The following is a 17647-nucleotide window of genomic DNA, read 5'->3' on the forward strand; positions in this document are numbered from 1 at the left end:
GGTCTCTGGACCTGAAGGAGGACGGCTGTGCGGTCGACATCCACCATTTTAACTCGGGCGCCCAGTCGGTGCTGGCGTACGCCACCGTCAACGGCTCGCTGGTCGGCTGGGACCTCCGCTCCAACTCCAACGCCTGGACGCTCCGCCACGACCTCCGCCTGGGACTCATCACCTCCTTCACCGTCGACATGCACCAGTGCTGGCTCTGCCTAGGTTGGTCTTTGTGTCTCTGTGAGGACCGGTTTCAGGTTCAAACTAAGCCGTGTTTTTTCCTAGCTTTGTGACTGCGACTGCACGTATTTAGCGGGGGGTGTTTCCCTCTACAGGTACGAGCAGCGGCACCATGGCCTGCTGGGATATGCGGTTCCAGCTCCCCATCTCAAACCACTCCCACCCCGCCCGAGCACGAATCAGACGGCTGCTGATGCATCCGCTCTACCAATCATCTGTCATCGCAGGTGAGAGGGCGAGAATGATCTCTGTCCGTCATATTTAATACGATACGATACGATATTCATATTTGTGTTTATACGGACTGAAGGAGTTTCAGATCATCGTTCTTTACTTGTTAACTGTGCTAAACCATTCTACATGTTAGACAGGGGCTGATGGCTCTGATAGATCAGACTATACACAGTGAAGAGGATCATCTGTGTTTGATTGTTCACATCTGAAATCTAGTTCAGATCTAACTGAAGTCTGTCTGTCTGTCTGTCTCTCTCTTTCTGTCTGTCTGTAGCTGTCCAAGGGAATAATGAAGTCTCCATGTGGGACATGGAGACTGGAGATCGTAAATTCACCCTGTGGGCGAGCTCTGCGCCACCACTCTCTGAGATGCAGGTAGGTGTGCGTGTGCGTGTAAAAGCGATTAATGTTTTCAGAGGTCGGTTCAGTTCAGATTATTTTCTCATTGATTGATTGATTGATTCAAGTCTTGCTTAAAGCAGCTATAATCAGTATTTGTATAATACCAATGTATGAACAACAACGTGCCACTGTAGGAAGAAAAAAAAATGCACAAAACAACAGTTGGCAACATTAAAGAACGGATTGTTTGTTGCTAATAATTTATATAAAAATAATAACTTATTTCCCCAGCCAATTGTTATTAAAGAACTAAAAGAAATGCCACTGGATGGCAGCAGGGTTACAGTTTGTCAAGGTGCACTCGAGGTTTAGCTCAGCATTGCGTCCCGTCAGTGTTGTTTGTCCAGCGGTGTCCACTGTGTCTCAAAGGTCAGCTTGTCTCCTCTGTGTCTTCAGCTGCAGACTGTTGGACGTCCCGCTGTTGGAATCCTTTCCAGTAAAAAACAGCCACGTGCTAGACCGTTAAGCTGTCAGCGTTTTAACCGTGTTTAAAACTAGCTACTAGCTAACGGTAGGCTAACGTTACCTGCTGCCAAGTGTAGTGTTAGCTAGCTGCACATTCAGCGATGCTTCTGTTACCTGTACCGTCTGATTCAGAGCGTTAGAGGGCACAGTAGGCTTTAAAGTGGCACCGAAATGACACACTGAAATCTGCATCGTCATTCAGTCCGGTAGATACCGGTTGTTTACGGGTTTCAGTAGCCAACCCTACTGGTGACCATACAGTGGGGAGAACCAGTATTTGATACACTGCCGATTTTGCAGGATTTCCCACTTACAAAGCATGTAGAGGTCTGTAATTTTTATCATCATAGGTACACTTCAACTGTGAGAGACGGAATCTAAAAAAAAAATCCAGAAAATCACATTTATGCAAAATCGGCAGTGTATGAAATACTTGTTCTCCCCACTGTAGGGGAGCATTTTGCATCTAAGGAGACAGATAATTCGCTCAGGAGTGAGTTGAGACCAAAAACATCTAAAACAGGGAGAGAATTTTGGACTGACATTCATCAGGTGGACACAAATTTTGGAATTAAAAGTGTGTGTGTGTGTGTGTGTGTGTGTGTGTGTGTGTGTGTGTGTGTGTGTGTGTGTGTGTGTGTGTGTGTGTGTGTGTGTGTGTGTGTGTGTGTGTGTGTGTGTGTGTGTGTGTGTGTGTGTGTGTGTGTGTGTGTGTGTGTGTAGCCATCTCCTCACAGTGTTCACGGGATCTACTGCAGTCCTGCTGACGGGAACCCTCTGCTGCTGACCGCTGGATCAGACATGCGGATCAGGTCTGAACAAGACAAAAACCATTTTGTATCCGCTTGTTTTTATTGTAAGGTCAATGTAGTCTAAAGTGAATACACTCTTAATGAAATATAAAACACTTTTACACAAATACTTCATTAAATCTGTTCCCAACTCCCAATGATTTGACAAATAAATTAGTGTATAGTAGCCTTGGATGCCAGCCACTTAGCCCCGCCCACAACCTCTGAGGTCAGGAAGTTGGGTCTGGACTTGATCCGTTGTGTGGTTGCAACTATGCTCCAACCAGAGCTGTTCAGACCAATCAAATTGTCAGGGGGCGGGCTTTATACGATGATGGACAGATGATCAACAGTTATCGTAATCAACCACGTCACCAAAGAGCGCCTGGGTTGAATTCGTGACGTCTGTCTCCGTTGCTCTGATTGGTTGGAGGTCTATCCAATGGAGTGCAGAGGCATTTTCTTTCCTGGTTGGGTTGAAACACGCCCCGTAATCACAGCCCAGTGGAGCAGCATCAGACTCCTGTTCTGACCAGAATCTTGAGTATGACCACGTCAGGCTAAATGTTTAGTGTCTCGCGGACCAATGTCTTCACTTTAGCTTTAAAACGGGCCGCTAACAGCCTCTGGGAGACCGTAATGTTGGCCCGGCCCGCCGGCAGGTTGTCGGAGTTGTAACTGGTTGAAGTTAAAGTTGTAATGTTTGTTTTGTGGCGTTCAGGTTCTGGGACTTGGCGTATCCGGAGCGGTCGTACATCGTAGCGGGAGGAGCCAACGACTCGCTGCACTGCCCGTCCGTCCTCTACAGCAGGAAGATCATCGAAGGAACCGAAGTCGTACAGGTGGGTGCACACGCTCTGGACGGGCACCCAGGAGAGTGAATCGATTATTAAATCAATCGGCAACTATTATTTGAAAAGTCAAACTTCTCTGATGTCAGCTTGTTAAATGTGAATATTGAATATCTAGTGTCTTCTCTCCTCTGGGACAGGAAACTGAATATCTTTGAGTTGGGGATAAAACGAGACATTTGAGGACGTCATCTTGGGATTTTTTGGGAAACACTGATCCACATTTTTCACCATTTTCTGACATTTTAGAGACCAAACAACTCATCCATTAACCCAGAAAACATCCACAGATTAATGGACAATGAAAATAAGCGTTAGTTGCAGCCCTAGCGGGCACACACAAACACACTCACTCAATCACACACACACACACACACACACGCGCGCTTTAAAATGAACTGTGCAACGAGAGGGGATGGACAAAAAGAAAAAGGCTCATGGGAAAATGTAGTTGTAAATGTTTCAACCGTTACTTAACATTTGAAGGTGTGTTTTAAAAAAAAGAAAAGAAAACGACCCTTAATGTCTCCTGTAGGAGATCCACAGCAAACAGAAGAGCGGCGTGGTGGAGGACTCGCCTCGCCGCGGCCCCGAGTCCCTGCCCGTGGGACACCACGACATCATCACCGACATCGCCACCTTTCAGACGACACAGGGCTTCATCGTCACCTCGTCCAGAGACGGCATCGTCAAAGTCTGGAAGTGAAGACGCGCCACACACACAAAAACACACACACACACACACACACACACACACACACACACACACACACACACACACACACACACACACACACACACAGGATACATGTGTTCCTTGTGCGGTTTCTAATCTGTGATGGTTCCAGAAAGTTATATCCCGTTATCTCCCGTTAATTAAGCATTTCTATTTTTCACTGTGGTTGGTGAACACCTCCTCCTCCTCCTCCCCCATTGGCTGTTTCTGATGATGCGTTAAAGCCACGTGTGGCTTCCTGTTCCTCAACCCGTCATATGTACACAGCCCGGCAGCTGTCACAGAGGAACACTTTTCTGCCTCGCATTATTAAGGTGTGCACTTAATATGCTAATTTTTTGACATAGGTCTGTTTTTTTTTTAAAGGGTTTTTGGTGCGTTCCATTTGTACTCTGGTACTCCAGTTCCAAGTCGGAAATTTCAAATGGAAATTTCAAATGGAAAGCCCCCTGCTATCGGACTCCCGACTCAGAAAGTTCCCCAAGCAAAGCCGACCTCAAAACCCAACCAGGCTGCTCCGTTCATCGCTGTAGTAATGTACACTTTATCAGCACGTCTGTCTTATTATTTGAGTCCAACTTCTTTCTGTCGACATTTTAACCTAACGACATAACCTGGCTAGAGCTTACACTCCGACTTGTTGTACTGGCTACGCTCGACTCGGGTGTCTTCCGACTTACCAAAGTCGCACGATAACACTAACTAACCGACTGAGGCAGCGGTAGAGCAGCCACTCCCGTGCCCTGCCAGGTAAAAATCAGCAGTCTGGTGGCTTTTGAGGAGAGCGGAGATAACGGCTTCGGTTCCCCGTCGTAAAGGGCCGTCTGACGCCACGGGAAAGCGCTGAAAATGTTCTAAATATAGCGCGCGCTTAAACTGAAATAACGCGTTTAGCTGCTGCTCCCGTCCACAGCAGGACGTCGCTTAGCTTCTGTGTCGGTGCTCCCGCCCGCTTCTCCAAACAAGCGGCGCGCCCACCGCCATCTACTGTAGCTAACACGCTGGTCTCGCTTCGCCAGACCTTCCTCCACAGCGCTGCGGAGGAGGGTCTGGTCTCGTTTTGGTGGAACATGTGTACGTTCAAAAGTAGTTTTAGTCGTGCAACAGAAAACTCAGATTGGACAGATAGTCTAGCTAGCTGTTAGACAGACAAACAGACAGACAGACAGACAGACAGATAGTCAAGCTAGCTGTTAGACAGACAGACAGATAGTCTAGCTAGCTGTCTGGATTTACCCTGCAGAGATCTGAGGAGCAGTTAACCATAGTCCTCACAAATCAGCCGCAGGTTAGAACCCCAACACAGAGACAGAGGAAGGGGACGCACATCCGGTTGGAATGACTGTGGAGGAGTAGCTCATACAGACACGCTTCAAAACATCTCAACTATCCCTTTTAACGCATTTCTCATGGAGGGAATAAAATATGCATGTTGAATGCCCAAATGATGTTCTCTGTGACACCTGCCGACCTCTGTAGATTCAGTGTCATGGTTTTTTCGGGAGCATGAGGAGGTTGACGGTCCTAAACCGGCTCTTTACTCGGTCTTTCAGAGTCTGATATGCACAAAGTCAATGTTAATAATTATCACGAACAACTGGAGCTGCAAGATATTATTACGTATTTAAAAGCACTTGTTTGTCCCCTTTTCTTTTTTTTCTTTTTTTTTCTCTCTCCCTTTTTTGTTTTAAACGGACCAAAATCCTAATCCTATAATCAAATATTTAATATTTAGTTCTCATTTGAACTGTGATCTCAACCTGTGAGCCACCTGATCTCCATATGAGAATATGATCATCGGTTTTACTCTGTGGAGAGACAAACGACCAACTTTAATCAGAGACACAAACAAATGCTCTCTCTCTCTCTCTCTACTGTATATCTCTCTCTTCTCTGTCTACACAGTAGATTTTGTACATACGTTATTTTAAATCTGAATAATATAAAGTTTTGATTTGAAGCTTGTACAAACTATGAAATGATGCATTTTGTTGCTGCTGAAGAAACATGTCACCTGCCTTTCAGTGTTTGTCCAGCTGTTGAATAAAACCTGGTGTCTGACCAGCTGCGAAAACAATCCATTCTGCTCGTTATTGATCGCCCGTTTCAAACCGCTCAAATAATCACAAGATTGGCTAAGAAATGACTTCATGACGAGTTACACGTTCTCCAGGAGAGACGGTCGTTAGAAATGTAAATAGAAGTTCTCTGAACTTAATATTGCAGCTTCCGATTTGCAATTATTTCAAGTGAGACTCGGAAGTAAATTAGTCTGTCCACCAGAGGGCGCTCTACAACCTCCCTGTTCGCAACACAGATTTTTTTGTTGTCTTTTTGTTCAAAAGGACTTCAAGTTTCATATCTTAAGTTACACATTTCTGGATTATTTACAAAAATATATATATATCGGCCGATATATCTGAAAATCAGATTTTTAAATCATTAAATATATGTATGGGTATCGGCCGGGCTCTAATACCCAGTATATCCACTAAGAAAGCTCCAGGATTTCCACGTACCCTCTTAAAAATGCCCAATGACACGCAACAACATACTTTCCTTTATATATTTAATATATTTTGAATTGTCATCTGTGTTTTTCTTCGTCACACAGGCTAAATAAAGATATTTCCACCGTAACGTGGTGCGTAAAAGTGTATCAGAATACAGGAAATGAAGTCGTTGATGGTCAAAACTTCCCTGGGGGAGGACACCCAGACCCCCGCCCCCCCCTCTATGATATGCAAAACACATTTATTCCCTTTAAATAAGAACTTCTGGAGCACGTTCTAATCTGTCACATTACCTCTCAAACTGGAACATTTGCCCCAAAACCCCCCCTGAGACTGGTGTAACATGAATCTGGCCTTCAGCGTATTTTCCCCTCGGCCCGTTTTTAGGATTTACATTTTTATTTAAACCCAGCAGCCGCAGGTTTGGTCCCGGCTGATTCAGACACACAAAACGGTCCACAAGGAATTCCGTAAAATTCTTTATTGTTTGTTTTTTACATCAAGCACCATTGTTCGGTTTCATAAACCCCAGTCACGGATTTCCAGGTACAGACAGACAGACAGACAGACGATGACACCGACTGAGCAGTGAGACACGTTTAGGACCCTTTGACCCTTTTATGACCGTTCTGCAGTTTAGTTTGATCCTTTCCAGAGTCCAAAGTTTGGTCCGTCAGTTGAAATAATATTTTCTTCAGCAGCTTGTTGTTCAGATGTGAGGGGGCTGCAGCCAAACAGGGGGGGCTCTGAGGCCAGCCCCCCTCTTCCTAGGAATTTGGGGAGTTTAGTTACTTACCGGTAATGGGAGTTAATGTTCTAGAGTAGGGGTTGACCGATACTGGAACCAATGTGCATTTACAGTAAAAAAAATATCAAAATCTTTTGGAATGTTACAAATTCCCAACACAAGTAGCAATGCCACAGTGTCAAAATACTCGTGATACGAGTATATGTTTTGCTTTTTTTTTTTAATACTAAATGTAACTAAACAAAATGTCCATTTCAAAATAATATATAGAACTACTGAAGTGTTGAGTGAAAGCGAAGCAGAGGGAGAGACACAGAGCTGTAGCACACTTTTGATTTTTTTTTAACTTTATCGGTTTTATGGTCAAATAAAACCCCGATACAGATAATGTGCAGATTGCCAGATATCGTCCCTGATAAGCGAGCAGGCCGATGAGGGCCGGGTCCCTGGTTTGTGCTGGTCTGACCTGCTGCCCTCCAGCTGGAGCGTCTCGTCTGCCCAACAGGCTGAGTAACTCACCCTGACCACCATGACTCCAACTCTACGGTAGGAGCTTCCTGTGTCTCTGTCTCTGTGTGTGTGTCTCTGTGTGTGTGTGTGTGTGTCTCTGTCTCTGTGTGTGTCTCTGTCTTTGTGTGTGTGTGTGTGTGTGCGTGTGTGTCTCTGTCTGTGTGTCTGTATGTGTGTGTGTCTGTGTCTGTGTGTGTCTCTCTCTCTGTGTGTCTGTAACTGTGTCTCTCTGTGTGTGTGTCTCTGTGTGTGTGTGTGTCTGTGTCTCTGTGTGTGTTTCTGTGTCTGTGTGTGTCTCTGTGTATCTGTGTCTCTCTCTGTATGTGTCTGTGTGTGTGTGTGTGTCTCTGTGTGTGTATGTCTCTGTGTGTCTATGTGTGTGTGTGTGTCTCTGTCTTTGTGTGTGTGTGTGTGTGCGTGTGTCTCTCTGTCTGTATGTGTGTGTGTGTGTGTCTCTCTCTGTGTGTCTGTAACTGTGTCTCTGTGTGTGTGTCTCTGTGTGTGTGTGTGTGTGTGTGTGTGTGTGTGTGTGTGTGTGTGTCTGTATCTGTGTCTCTCTGTATCTGTGTGTGTGTGTGTATGTGTGACGTCTAGAAAAACAAGCTGGAGCTGATGATCATGAAATAACACTTTCAAATCTATCATTAACACTTAAAACAAATACGGAGAGAATTTAAATCCTAAGATTACAAGATAATAATAATAATAATAATAAGGGTTCTGCAACTTTCTTTCAGCAGCGGGATGGAAAAACAGCCGCATGCGAGTCCAAATCAAACATTTCTGATCAGTTATGGAAAAACATTTTAATGTTGATGTGATTCCTTCAAACATTCATTCATAATCCGCCTCCGCTGGCTCCAGGGACATAGCACCTGATGTGTAGAAAAAGTCATCTGTGAAGGAGCTTTAAACACTCAACACACAATCAGGACCTCACATTCAAGAGTTTTCTATTGCAAAATGGTGAAGGTTTAAAAAATAAAAATAAAAAGAGAGCTCTGAGATAAGAAAGAACAACTTTTCCTGAAGGCGTTTTTAAAAACCTAAATTTAATTAGCAGTTTAAATGTCCCAGAATACCCTCAGCTGTGAATGAATTCATAAAGTCTCTTTGGTGTTTTCCCTGGAAGATGCATGTGTGTGTATGTATGTTTTTTCTTTTTTTTGGGTTGTACGGTGGTGATCCGGAGGCGTCCCCTCCTCATCGGCTCTTGGTCAGACAGAGGCTCTCGCACTCGTCTTGCGTCTTGAAGCGGTTTCCGTTGCCGCCGCAGCCGCCGTACCAGAAGCGAGAGCATTCCCTCTGCTCGGTGTCGAAGAACCACATCATGGTGTAGTTCTGGCAGCCGCCCTGGTCCTGGCTGAGGAAACAGCTGTCTGGATGAAGACACGTTACAGTGGTAGACATGACTCAGCATTTCACACTCCCTTACTAATGGCTTCTGGGCGATCAAAGCTGCGCCGGGAGCCGCTCCCTATCACGGAAACAGAGCACCATATAGTGTGTTCGCCATTTTGCAGTGGTTTCCGAATTCTCCGTGACTATATAGTCATACCCACAATGCACAGCTGATTTGAGTGTACATACGATGTACCCTGCATTTTACCCACAATGCAACGCTGCAGTGTTTTCTCGGAGGAGAAGAAGAAGAAGAAGAAGCACTCACGGAAACTGAAAAGGAAAAATGGAGCGGGCTTTTGTGTCTAAACCATAGACTGTATAACAGTCTATGGTTTAGACAGTAGGGGGTAAACTAGGGGGGTAACTTTGGGATCTCAACTATCTAGGGAGGTCCCGGGATATGTCTGCATGGATTGAGAAAAACGACAAAAACATCGAAAAAAGATTCCAAAAAAGGCAAGAAACATTCCGAAAATTTTTTTTTTAAAAAAGAATTGAAAAAGGCAAGAAAAATTCAGAAAAAAAGTGTCCAAAAAAACCTTAAAAAAGGCAAGAAAAAACTCTGAAAAAGTCAATTAAAATGTTTTAAAAAAAAGCAGGAAAAATGTCGGAAAATGCGACAAATACGTCCCAAAAAATTCAACAAAAACCTCCCAAAAAGGAACAAAATCTTCGGAAAAAGCCCAGTTCTGATTACCCGAAATCTGGTCTGTTCGTTCCCGATATGGTTCACTATTTAATAAACACTATAGAGGGAAGAGGGTTTCAAACACAGTTCCAGTCTTCTGAAGTTAAGGCGCCTGCCTGCTTCATGCAGTTGGCTGCTAATTTAGTATGTTTTTTTTCTCCCATTCCTTCTGAGCGTTTCCCACATCATCTTATCAGTTGGGTTGTTATTTCTTTCTATTTTTTAAGATGATTTTTTGGGCATTTTTAGGCCAAGGAAAATAACCTTCCAGAGACGTAAACACTTCTTGTCAAAATACTTTACTTTCGCTACGTTATCAATTTATTTGCAAGTTTAAAGTCAAAGTATTTCTAGGTGAGAAACTCTTACGTAAACACTTCCCGTCCCAATACTTTGCTGTTCCGATACTTTATTTTATTTTATATATTACTATTGCAAGTTTATTGTCTATGCATGTTCCTTCTTCCAGGAAACTGGAAATCAATCCCAAAATGGAAAATGCTCACCAAGACTGTCACAAATGCATTCTTTGTAGTTAATGAGCGAAAACACAGTACGGCCCTCCTGTTAAAATCCGTTTTTACCTTTTGAGGCGAAGCTGGCCAGCTCTGGAATCGGCAGGATGTTGGGATCTGTCGGAGACGACACAGTCAACCACAAGATTTAGGCTTTTATTCAACACGTTCTGGTAACCTGTTAACATCCACCTAGCTCCCATCAGGTTAGGACTAGAGGTCTGAGACTTTATAGAGGTCATGTTGACAAGGTGTAATAGGTTTGTGTTGTGTTCTGCATAGTGTGGCACAAAGAATGTTTTTTATTATAACTATTTTGAACCATGTTAGAACTGCTGTAGCGTATGTTGTGTTTTAATCGCATGCTAATCGAGCACATTCTCAGCAACTAGAAGAACTGAGGATTCAAATGAGCCCTCATACATGCATTTTGGCCTTGCAGTTCTTCCGTTATAATCTTTTCCCTTAAGGGAAATAGACGAAAATCAAGCAAAAAGAGGTGGATTTAAAAAGGTTAAAACGGTAAAGACTTGGGTAGAAGAAAAGGATTAGCTGCCAAAATCGTGCACGTACTGTATGTATATTGGGGTGAAATAATCGGCCTCTAAATGATTTTAGTTTAAAATGTGGTATGGTTAGCATTGCTGCTTTTAAAGCAGCTGCTGCATACTGTATTGGATGTTTATTGAGTTATTGAATCTACTTTTTAATGTCCAACGATTTCTATTTTCATTTACCTTCCTCCACTTAAAGTGCCACCTAGGGCTGCACAAATGGGAGGAAAATATCGCAATAACGATATTACTTGCGATGAATGCATAGATATTTAAGTGTTATCAGTTCCGCTGCTTTCAGTGTTCTGCTAAAATACATCAAATTGCTTGTTGAACATTTTATTGAACAAATTGAACATTGAATTGGACATAAAAGGCACCACCAGCGGTGTAGTCTACGTGATACGCAGGTACACACAGTATAGCCACTAAGAAAGCTCCAGGATTTCCATATACCATCTTAAAAATACCCAATGACACATAACAGCATAGTTTCCATTATATTTTTGATATATTTAGAATTGTCATCTGTGTTTTTCTTCTTCACGTAGGCTAAATAAAGGGATTATGTCCATCCTTGGATGTGTTTATTGCACAACTTGATATTGCAATAACCATTTTAAAAAAAACAATATATTGTGCAGCCCTGCTGCCACCGATATTAAACCGAGAGAAAGGATTCCAAACGGACGAAACATTAGAGTTGTAAGACGAGATGAAGAAAAGAAACGAGACCTTGTTAATATCAAACTTTCATCCTGAGCGTCAGTACATTAAAACATATATTTTTTTTAAAGCCATTCGTGTGAGGCAGTCTATAGAAACATTGACGGTTTCAGGTTAGTTCAGTCAGGACTTACTATGGGCGCCACATGTCCGGGCACATTCGTTTTCTGTGTTAAAGCGGTTGGCGTTACCGCCGCAACCGCCGTACCAGAAGGGAGAGCATGCACCGATGACTTTGTCAAAGAACCACGCTTGGACATAGTCCCCACACTGGATACCAGTATCACTATGCAGCAGACACTGGGCTGAAAGCAGAACACACACATTTACTACACACACTAGGAACAATCCTCTGGGGCAGCAGCTCAACAACAGCAGCCTAATCAGAAAACCTGCACCCCACGGGGCAAATGTGCCTCGTCAGTTTGGTCCAATAAAAGTGCTCGTTTTGCCGCTGACAGACTCAGATTATTATTCTAAGTGTCTGACAACATTATGAAAGGATCCCTACAGAGATAGAGCTTTTAGTTAAAGAGTAAGATCCTTTTAGTTTAACATGAAACAGCCCCGAAATCACCATCACCAAACTCCACCAGACTCCATGTAAATAATCAGGACTTTTAGCGTGTATAGAGCCAGCATATCTCCACCAGACTCCATGTAAATAATCAGGACTTTTAGCATGTATAGAGCCAGCATATCTCCACCAGACTCCATGTAAATAATCAGGCCTTTTAGCGTGTATAGAGCCAGCATATCTCCACCAGACTCCATGTAAATAATCAGGACTTTTAGCGTGTATAGAGCCAGCATATCTCCACCAGACTCCATGTAAATAATCAGGACTTTTAGCGGGTATAGAGCCAGCATATCTCCACCAGACTCCATGTAAATAATCAGGACTTTTAGCGTGTATAGAGCCAGCATATCTCCACCAGACTCCATGTAAATAATCAGGACTTTTAGCGGGTACAGAGCCAGCATATCTCCACCAGACTCCATGTAAATAATCAGGACTTTTAGCGTGTATAGAGCCAGCATATCTCCACCAGACTCCATGTAAATAATCAGGACTTTTAGCGGGTACAGAGCCAGCATATCTCCACCAGACTCCATGTAAATAATCAGGACTTTTAGCGTGTATAGAGCCAGCATATCTCCACCAGACTCCATGTAAATAATCAGGACTTTTAGCGGGTACAGAGCCAGCATATCTCCACATGTAAATGTAAGAATTAAGGGTTTATTTCAACCAAAACTAGAGTTGTGATGGTTGGAAAAGTGGAATGACGACCCAAAACGGCTTTTCATAGTTTTATTTTGTTTTTGTCGACTTTGAATGAAGTGTATTTTTGCTTAAATGACTGTTTATTTACATGGAGTCTGGTGGCTTTAGTGAACGCAATTTCACAGATGTTTTTATGTTTTAAAAAAGGATCTTAATCTTTAACAGAAAGGTCAACCTCCTTAGAAATCAATGGCAAAACAAAAAATTTTATAAACGTAAATACAAGCTGCACATTTGTCCTATTAACTTACATTGTAGCATGTTTCACCTCTGCCGACTGCAGCGATCTCGCTTAGTACTGGACCAATGTCAAAGATTGTTGTTCCCATCAGGCACTTAGGGTAACACTTTTAGGGTTTTCCTTTTTATTTAGAACAACCGAAGAGAGACAGGAAAATGGGGAGAGAGGGGGGAGATGACATGTATGAATTAGAAAAGTTAAAGGGTAATTTGGGTATATTTTTTTTTGTCCCATGTATTGGTGTCTAAGTGACTAATGTGAACAAGAGTCTTTGAAATCGATCCAGTATTGAGTGAGGAACGCTTGTAAATGGCAGGAAGAAAAGAACTGTTCCTCTTTCAGAGCTGCTGCTCCAGGAGAACACATGCAGTCAGATGACAATAAAATGTAGAATTATAAATCATGTCAGACAAACATTTACTAAACAGATTTAGTTCAATCATAGTGTTTGATATAACAAAGGAAGTGTTAATACGAGATTAACATAAAATGCAGGTGACAAATAACATGTAAAAGAGATGCAATCAACAGGCTGTGCCGTTAAGGAAATAAAAGAAGTAAAAGCATACATTCAGTAACTTAGTTTGACATGCTATACTATGACTTTTTTCAACTAACAATACAAAAATTAAACTATGGAGAACTGGCCCAAATAATAACAGAACCTTATTTATTGTTACAGTAGCAGAGGCAGTCCTTAGTGTTGTTAAAGCAGCAGTAGCAGTAGTAGTAAAACAAGCGGAAGAAGCAGTTGTGGAAGAAAAAGACATACTTTATTAATCCTGCAAGGGAACAAATAGAGAGATGTGAGAGGGCTGCCCATGGACCGGCAAAAAGTCCCAGTGTAGTGTGTAGAAAAAGTACCAAGTCGAAAAAAGTCATAGTATGTCATAAAAAGTCACAGTATGTCGAAAAAAAAATCAAAAAAGTCCTTGTATAGTATGTCGAGAAAAGTCATAAAAAAGTCACAGTATAGTATGTCGCCGAGACCCTTGTGTGTATTTAACTGTGATTGTGTTTTATCTGAGATGTGGAGCAGCCTGTGCCATTCCATGCTGCGGATTGGTGGGCTATGGGAAGTCCTGCCTATTTCCTGGGGTTCCCTGCCATGGTGACGCTGATTGGTGCGGCATGCCACCACTGCCCCAATCGAGGAGCTCCAGTGAAGTCTGCCTCCTGCTTTGACTTGCAGTTGAAGGAAGCTGTCAGACCAGAGGCCTGTACTACAACTCAAGAGCAACATGTCCTGGATTTATTTAACATGACCTAACAGGTCTTATGAGCTTCAGAACTGATCTCGCTCTTGCACTCAACAGTTAGTCTTGTCTAGTTCCACTAGGTTCAGGGGTGCTGTGCACATTGTGTTTTTGTTTTGCAAAGTATTTTAGTTAGAGAGGATTTTGGTTTATCCTTTTGTTTTCCTGTAGCTGGAGTAGTAGTCTTCCTGTTGTTGTATTCCTTTGTTGATTTCCACAGCACCCATTGGCCCATTTTTCTGTTGTGAATTCTGTTTGCCTTGTTGTAAATAAATATCCTTTCAAAATACCAATTACATCTGGTTTATGTTTGTGTCCTGATACCCCTAGCAGTACGGGGTGTAACAATAGTATGCAGAAAAAAGTCTTAGTATAGTATGTCGAAAAAAGTAAAAAAAAAGTCATAGTACAGTATGTCGAAAAAAGTAAAAAAAAAGGTTGTATAGTATGTCGAGAAAAGTCATACAAAAATTCATAGTATAGTATCTTGAAAAACGTTGAAATAAAGTCATAGGATAGTATGTCGAAAAAGTCACAAAAAAGTCATAGTATAGTATGTCGAAAAAAAGTTATATTATAGTATGTCGAAAAAGTCATAGTATAGTATGTCGAAAAAGTCATAGTATAGTATGTCGAAAAGTCATAGTATAGTATGTCGAAAAAAGTCACAAAAAAGTCATAGTATAGTATGTCGAAAAAATCATAGTATAGTATGTCGAAAAAGTCATAGTATAGTATGTCGAAAAAGTCATAGTATAGTATGTCGAAAAAGTCATAGTATAGTATGTCGAAAAAATCATAGTATAGTATGTCGAAAAAGTCATAGTATAGTATGTCGAAAAAATCATAGTACAGTATGTCGAAAAAGTCACAAAAAAGTCATAGTATAGTATGTCGAAAAAGTCATAGTATGTCGAAAAAGTCATAGTATAGTATGTCGAAAAAGTCATAGTATATGTTGAAAAAAGTCATAGTATAATATGTCGAAAAAGTCACAAAAAAGTCATAGTATAGTATGTCGAAAAAAGTTAAAAAAAAGTCATAGTACAGTATGTCGAAAAAAGTCATACAAAAATTCATAGTATAGTATCTTGAAAAACGTTGAAATAAAGTCATAGGATAGTATGTCGAAAAAGTCACAAAAAAGTCATAGTATAGTATGTCGAAAAAAGTTATATTATAGTATGTCGAAAAAGTCATAGTATAGTATGTCATATAGTAGTCTTCCTGTTGTTGTATTCCTTTGTTGATTTCCACAGCACCCATTGGCCCATTTTTCTGTTTGCCTTGTTGTAAATAAATATCCTTTCAAAATACCAATTACATCTGGTTTATGTTTGTGTCCTGATACTCCTAGGACTACGGGGTGTAACAATAGTATGCAGAAAAAAGTCATAAAAAGTTATAGTATAGTATGTTGAGAAAAGCTGAAATAAAGTCATAGTATAGTATGTCAAAAAAATCATAAAAAGTCATAGTATAGTAGGTTGAAGAAATTCATAAAAAAGTCATAGTATAGTATCTTGAAAAAAGTTTAAGTAAAGCCATAGTATAGCATGTCAAAAAAGTAAAAAAAAGTTATAGTATAGTATTGTCGGAAAAAGTCCAAAAAGAATTATAGTATAGTATGTCGAAAATAGTCAGAAAAAAAGTCATAAAAAGTCATAGTATAGCACGTCGAAAAAAGTCATAGTATAATATGTCAAAAAAGTCATAAAAAGTCATAGTATAGTATGTCGAAAAAAGTCATAGTGTAGTATGTAGAGGGAGGCAGGCCAGTACAGCCCGATCCGGCAGGGAAGAGTTCTAGCCAAACAAGGCTCCTCTCCTTAAACTACCTGTCTCTCTTAGTTACGCTGCTATAGTTTTAGACTGCCGGGGGACTTCCTTCCTTTGACACGCTGAGCTGCTCTCTCCTCTCCCTTTCTATTTCCATTTGTGTGCATCCTGTCCCAGAAATGCTTGTTACTAACCTAGCTCTGAGGAGTTTCCTCCCCGGAGTCCTTGTTTTTTTTCACCCAGCGTATTTCCTTGGAGAACATTGGAACCAAGATCTTGGTTGCGGCTGTCGCCGTGGTCCTGCTGCACTCCCTGCTAAGCTCTGCGGTGCCCTGCGGTGTCATGCTGCGTCCTGCTGAACCCTGCTGCTTCCTGCTACATCCATCCATGCTCTGCTGGGCCACGCTACATCCTGTAACGCCCTGCAGCGCACTGATATGACATGAACTACTACGACTACCATTTGAAGTCACTGTTCCATTATTAATGTGACTATTATCGCCACTGTTCATCACACCCCCAACCGGCACCGTCAGACACCGCCTACCAAGAGCCTGGGTCTGTCCCAGGTTTCTTCCTAATAGGGAGTTTTTCCTCGCCACTGTCGCGCTGCTTGCTCTTGAGGGAATTATTAAAATTGTTGGGGCTTTGTAAATTATAGAGTGTGGTCTAGACCTACTCTATCTGTAAAGTGTCTCGCGATAACTCTTGTTATGATTTGATACTATAAATACAATTTAATTGAATTATGTCAAAAAAAGTCATAGTATGTCATAAAAAGTCATAGTATAGTATGTCATGTAGTAGTCTTCCTGTTGTTGTATTCCTTTGTATTTGTATTCCATTTTTCTGTTGTGAGTTCTGTTTGCCTTGTTGTAAATAAATATCCTTTCAAAATACCAATTACATCTGGTTTATGTGTCCTGATACCCCTAGCAGTACGGGGTGTAACAATAGTATGCAGAAAAAAGTCTTAGTATAGTATGTCGAAAAAATCATAGCATAGTATGTTGAAAAAATCATAGAATAGTATGTCGGTCGAAAAAAGTCATAGTATAGTATGTCGAAAAAAACTATAGTATGTCGAGAAAAAAAAAAAAAAAATCAAAAAAAATCATAGTATAGTATGTCAAAAATAGTTACAAAAAAGTCATAGTATAGTATGTCATGTAATAGTCTTCTTGTTGTTGTATTCCTTTGTTGATTTCCACAGCACCCATTGGCCAAGTCATAGTATAGTATGTCAAAAAAATCATAGTATAGTATGTCGAAAAAGTCACAAAAAAGTCATAGTATAGTATGTCGAAAAAATTACAAAAAAGTAATAGTATAATATGTCAAAAAAGTCACAAAAAAGTCATAGTATAGTATGTCGAAAAAGTCATAGTATAGTATGTCGAAAAAAGTCATAGTATAGTATGTCGAAAAAATCATAGTATAGTATGTCGAAAAAGTCATAGTATAGTATGTCGAAAAAGTCATAGTATATGTCGAAAAAAGTCATAGTATAATATGTCGAAAAAGTCACAAAAATTCATAGTATAGTATGTCGAAAAAAGTCACAAAAAAGTCATAGTATAGTATGTCGAAAAAAGTCACAAAAAATTCATAGTATAGTATGTCGAAAAAAGTCACAAAAAATTCATAGTATAGTATGTCGAAAAAAGTCACAAAAAAGTCATAGTATAGTATGTCGAAAAAGTCATAGTATAGTA

General features: G+C 41.1%; 2 protein-coding genes across 2 annotated transcripts in view; one reads left to right on the top strand and one right to left on the bottom strand.

Annotated features, from left to right (window-relative positions):
• The window catches only part of pik3r4 (phosphoinositide-3-kinase, regulatory subunit 4), a 29439-nt gene extending 24630 nt beyond the window's left edge, over positions 1-4809 (top strand). The window contains exons 16-21 of the mRNA XM_039806174.1: positions 2-213; positions 327-458; positions 740-840; positions 2056-2144; positions 2845-2965; positions 3510-4809. Of these exons, the coding sequence (XP_039662108.1) occupies positions 2-213; positions 327-458; positions 740-840; positions 2056-2144; positions 2845-2965; positions 3510-3680 (826 nt within the window). The 3' untranslated portion in view covers positions 3681-4809. The remainder of the gene's footprint in view (position 1; positions 214-326; positions 459-739; positions 841-2055; positions 2145-2844; positions 2966-3509) is intronic.
• Positions 4810-8045: 3236 nt separating this feature from the next.
• The window catches only part of col6a4a (collagen, type VI, alpha 4a), a 98688-nt gene continuing 89086 nt past the window's right edge, over positions 8046-17647 (bottom strand). Inside the window, exons 43-45 of the mRNA XM_039806175.1 lie at positions 11503-11784; positions 10158-10205; positions 8046-8860 (exon numbers count right to left, since the gene is read on the bottom strand). Of these exons, the coding sequence (XP_039662109.1) occupies positions 8685-8860; positions 10158-10205; positions 11503-11784 (506 nt within the window). The 3' untranslated portion in view covers positions 8046-8684. The remainder of the gene's footprint in view (positions 8861-10157; positions 10206-11502; positions 11785-17647) is intronic.

The sequence above is a fragment of the Perca fluviatilis genome, chromosome 7, assembly GCF_010015445.1.
Source record: "Perca fluviatilis chromosome 7, GENO_Pfluv_1.0, whole genome shotgun sequence".
Classification (NCBI taxonomy): Eukaryota; Metazoa; Chordata; class Actinopteri; order Perciformes; family Percidae; genus Perca; species Perca fluviatilis.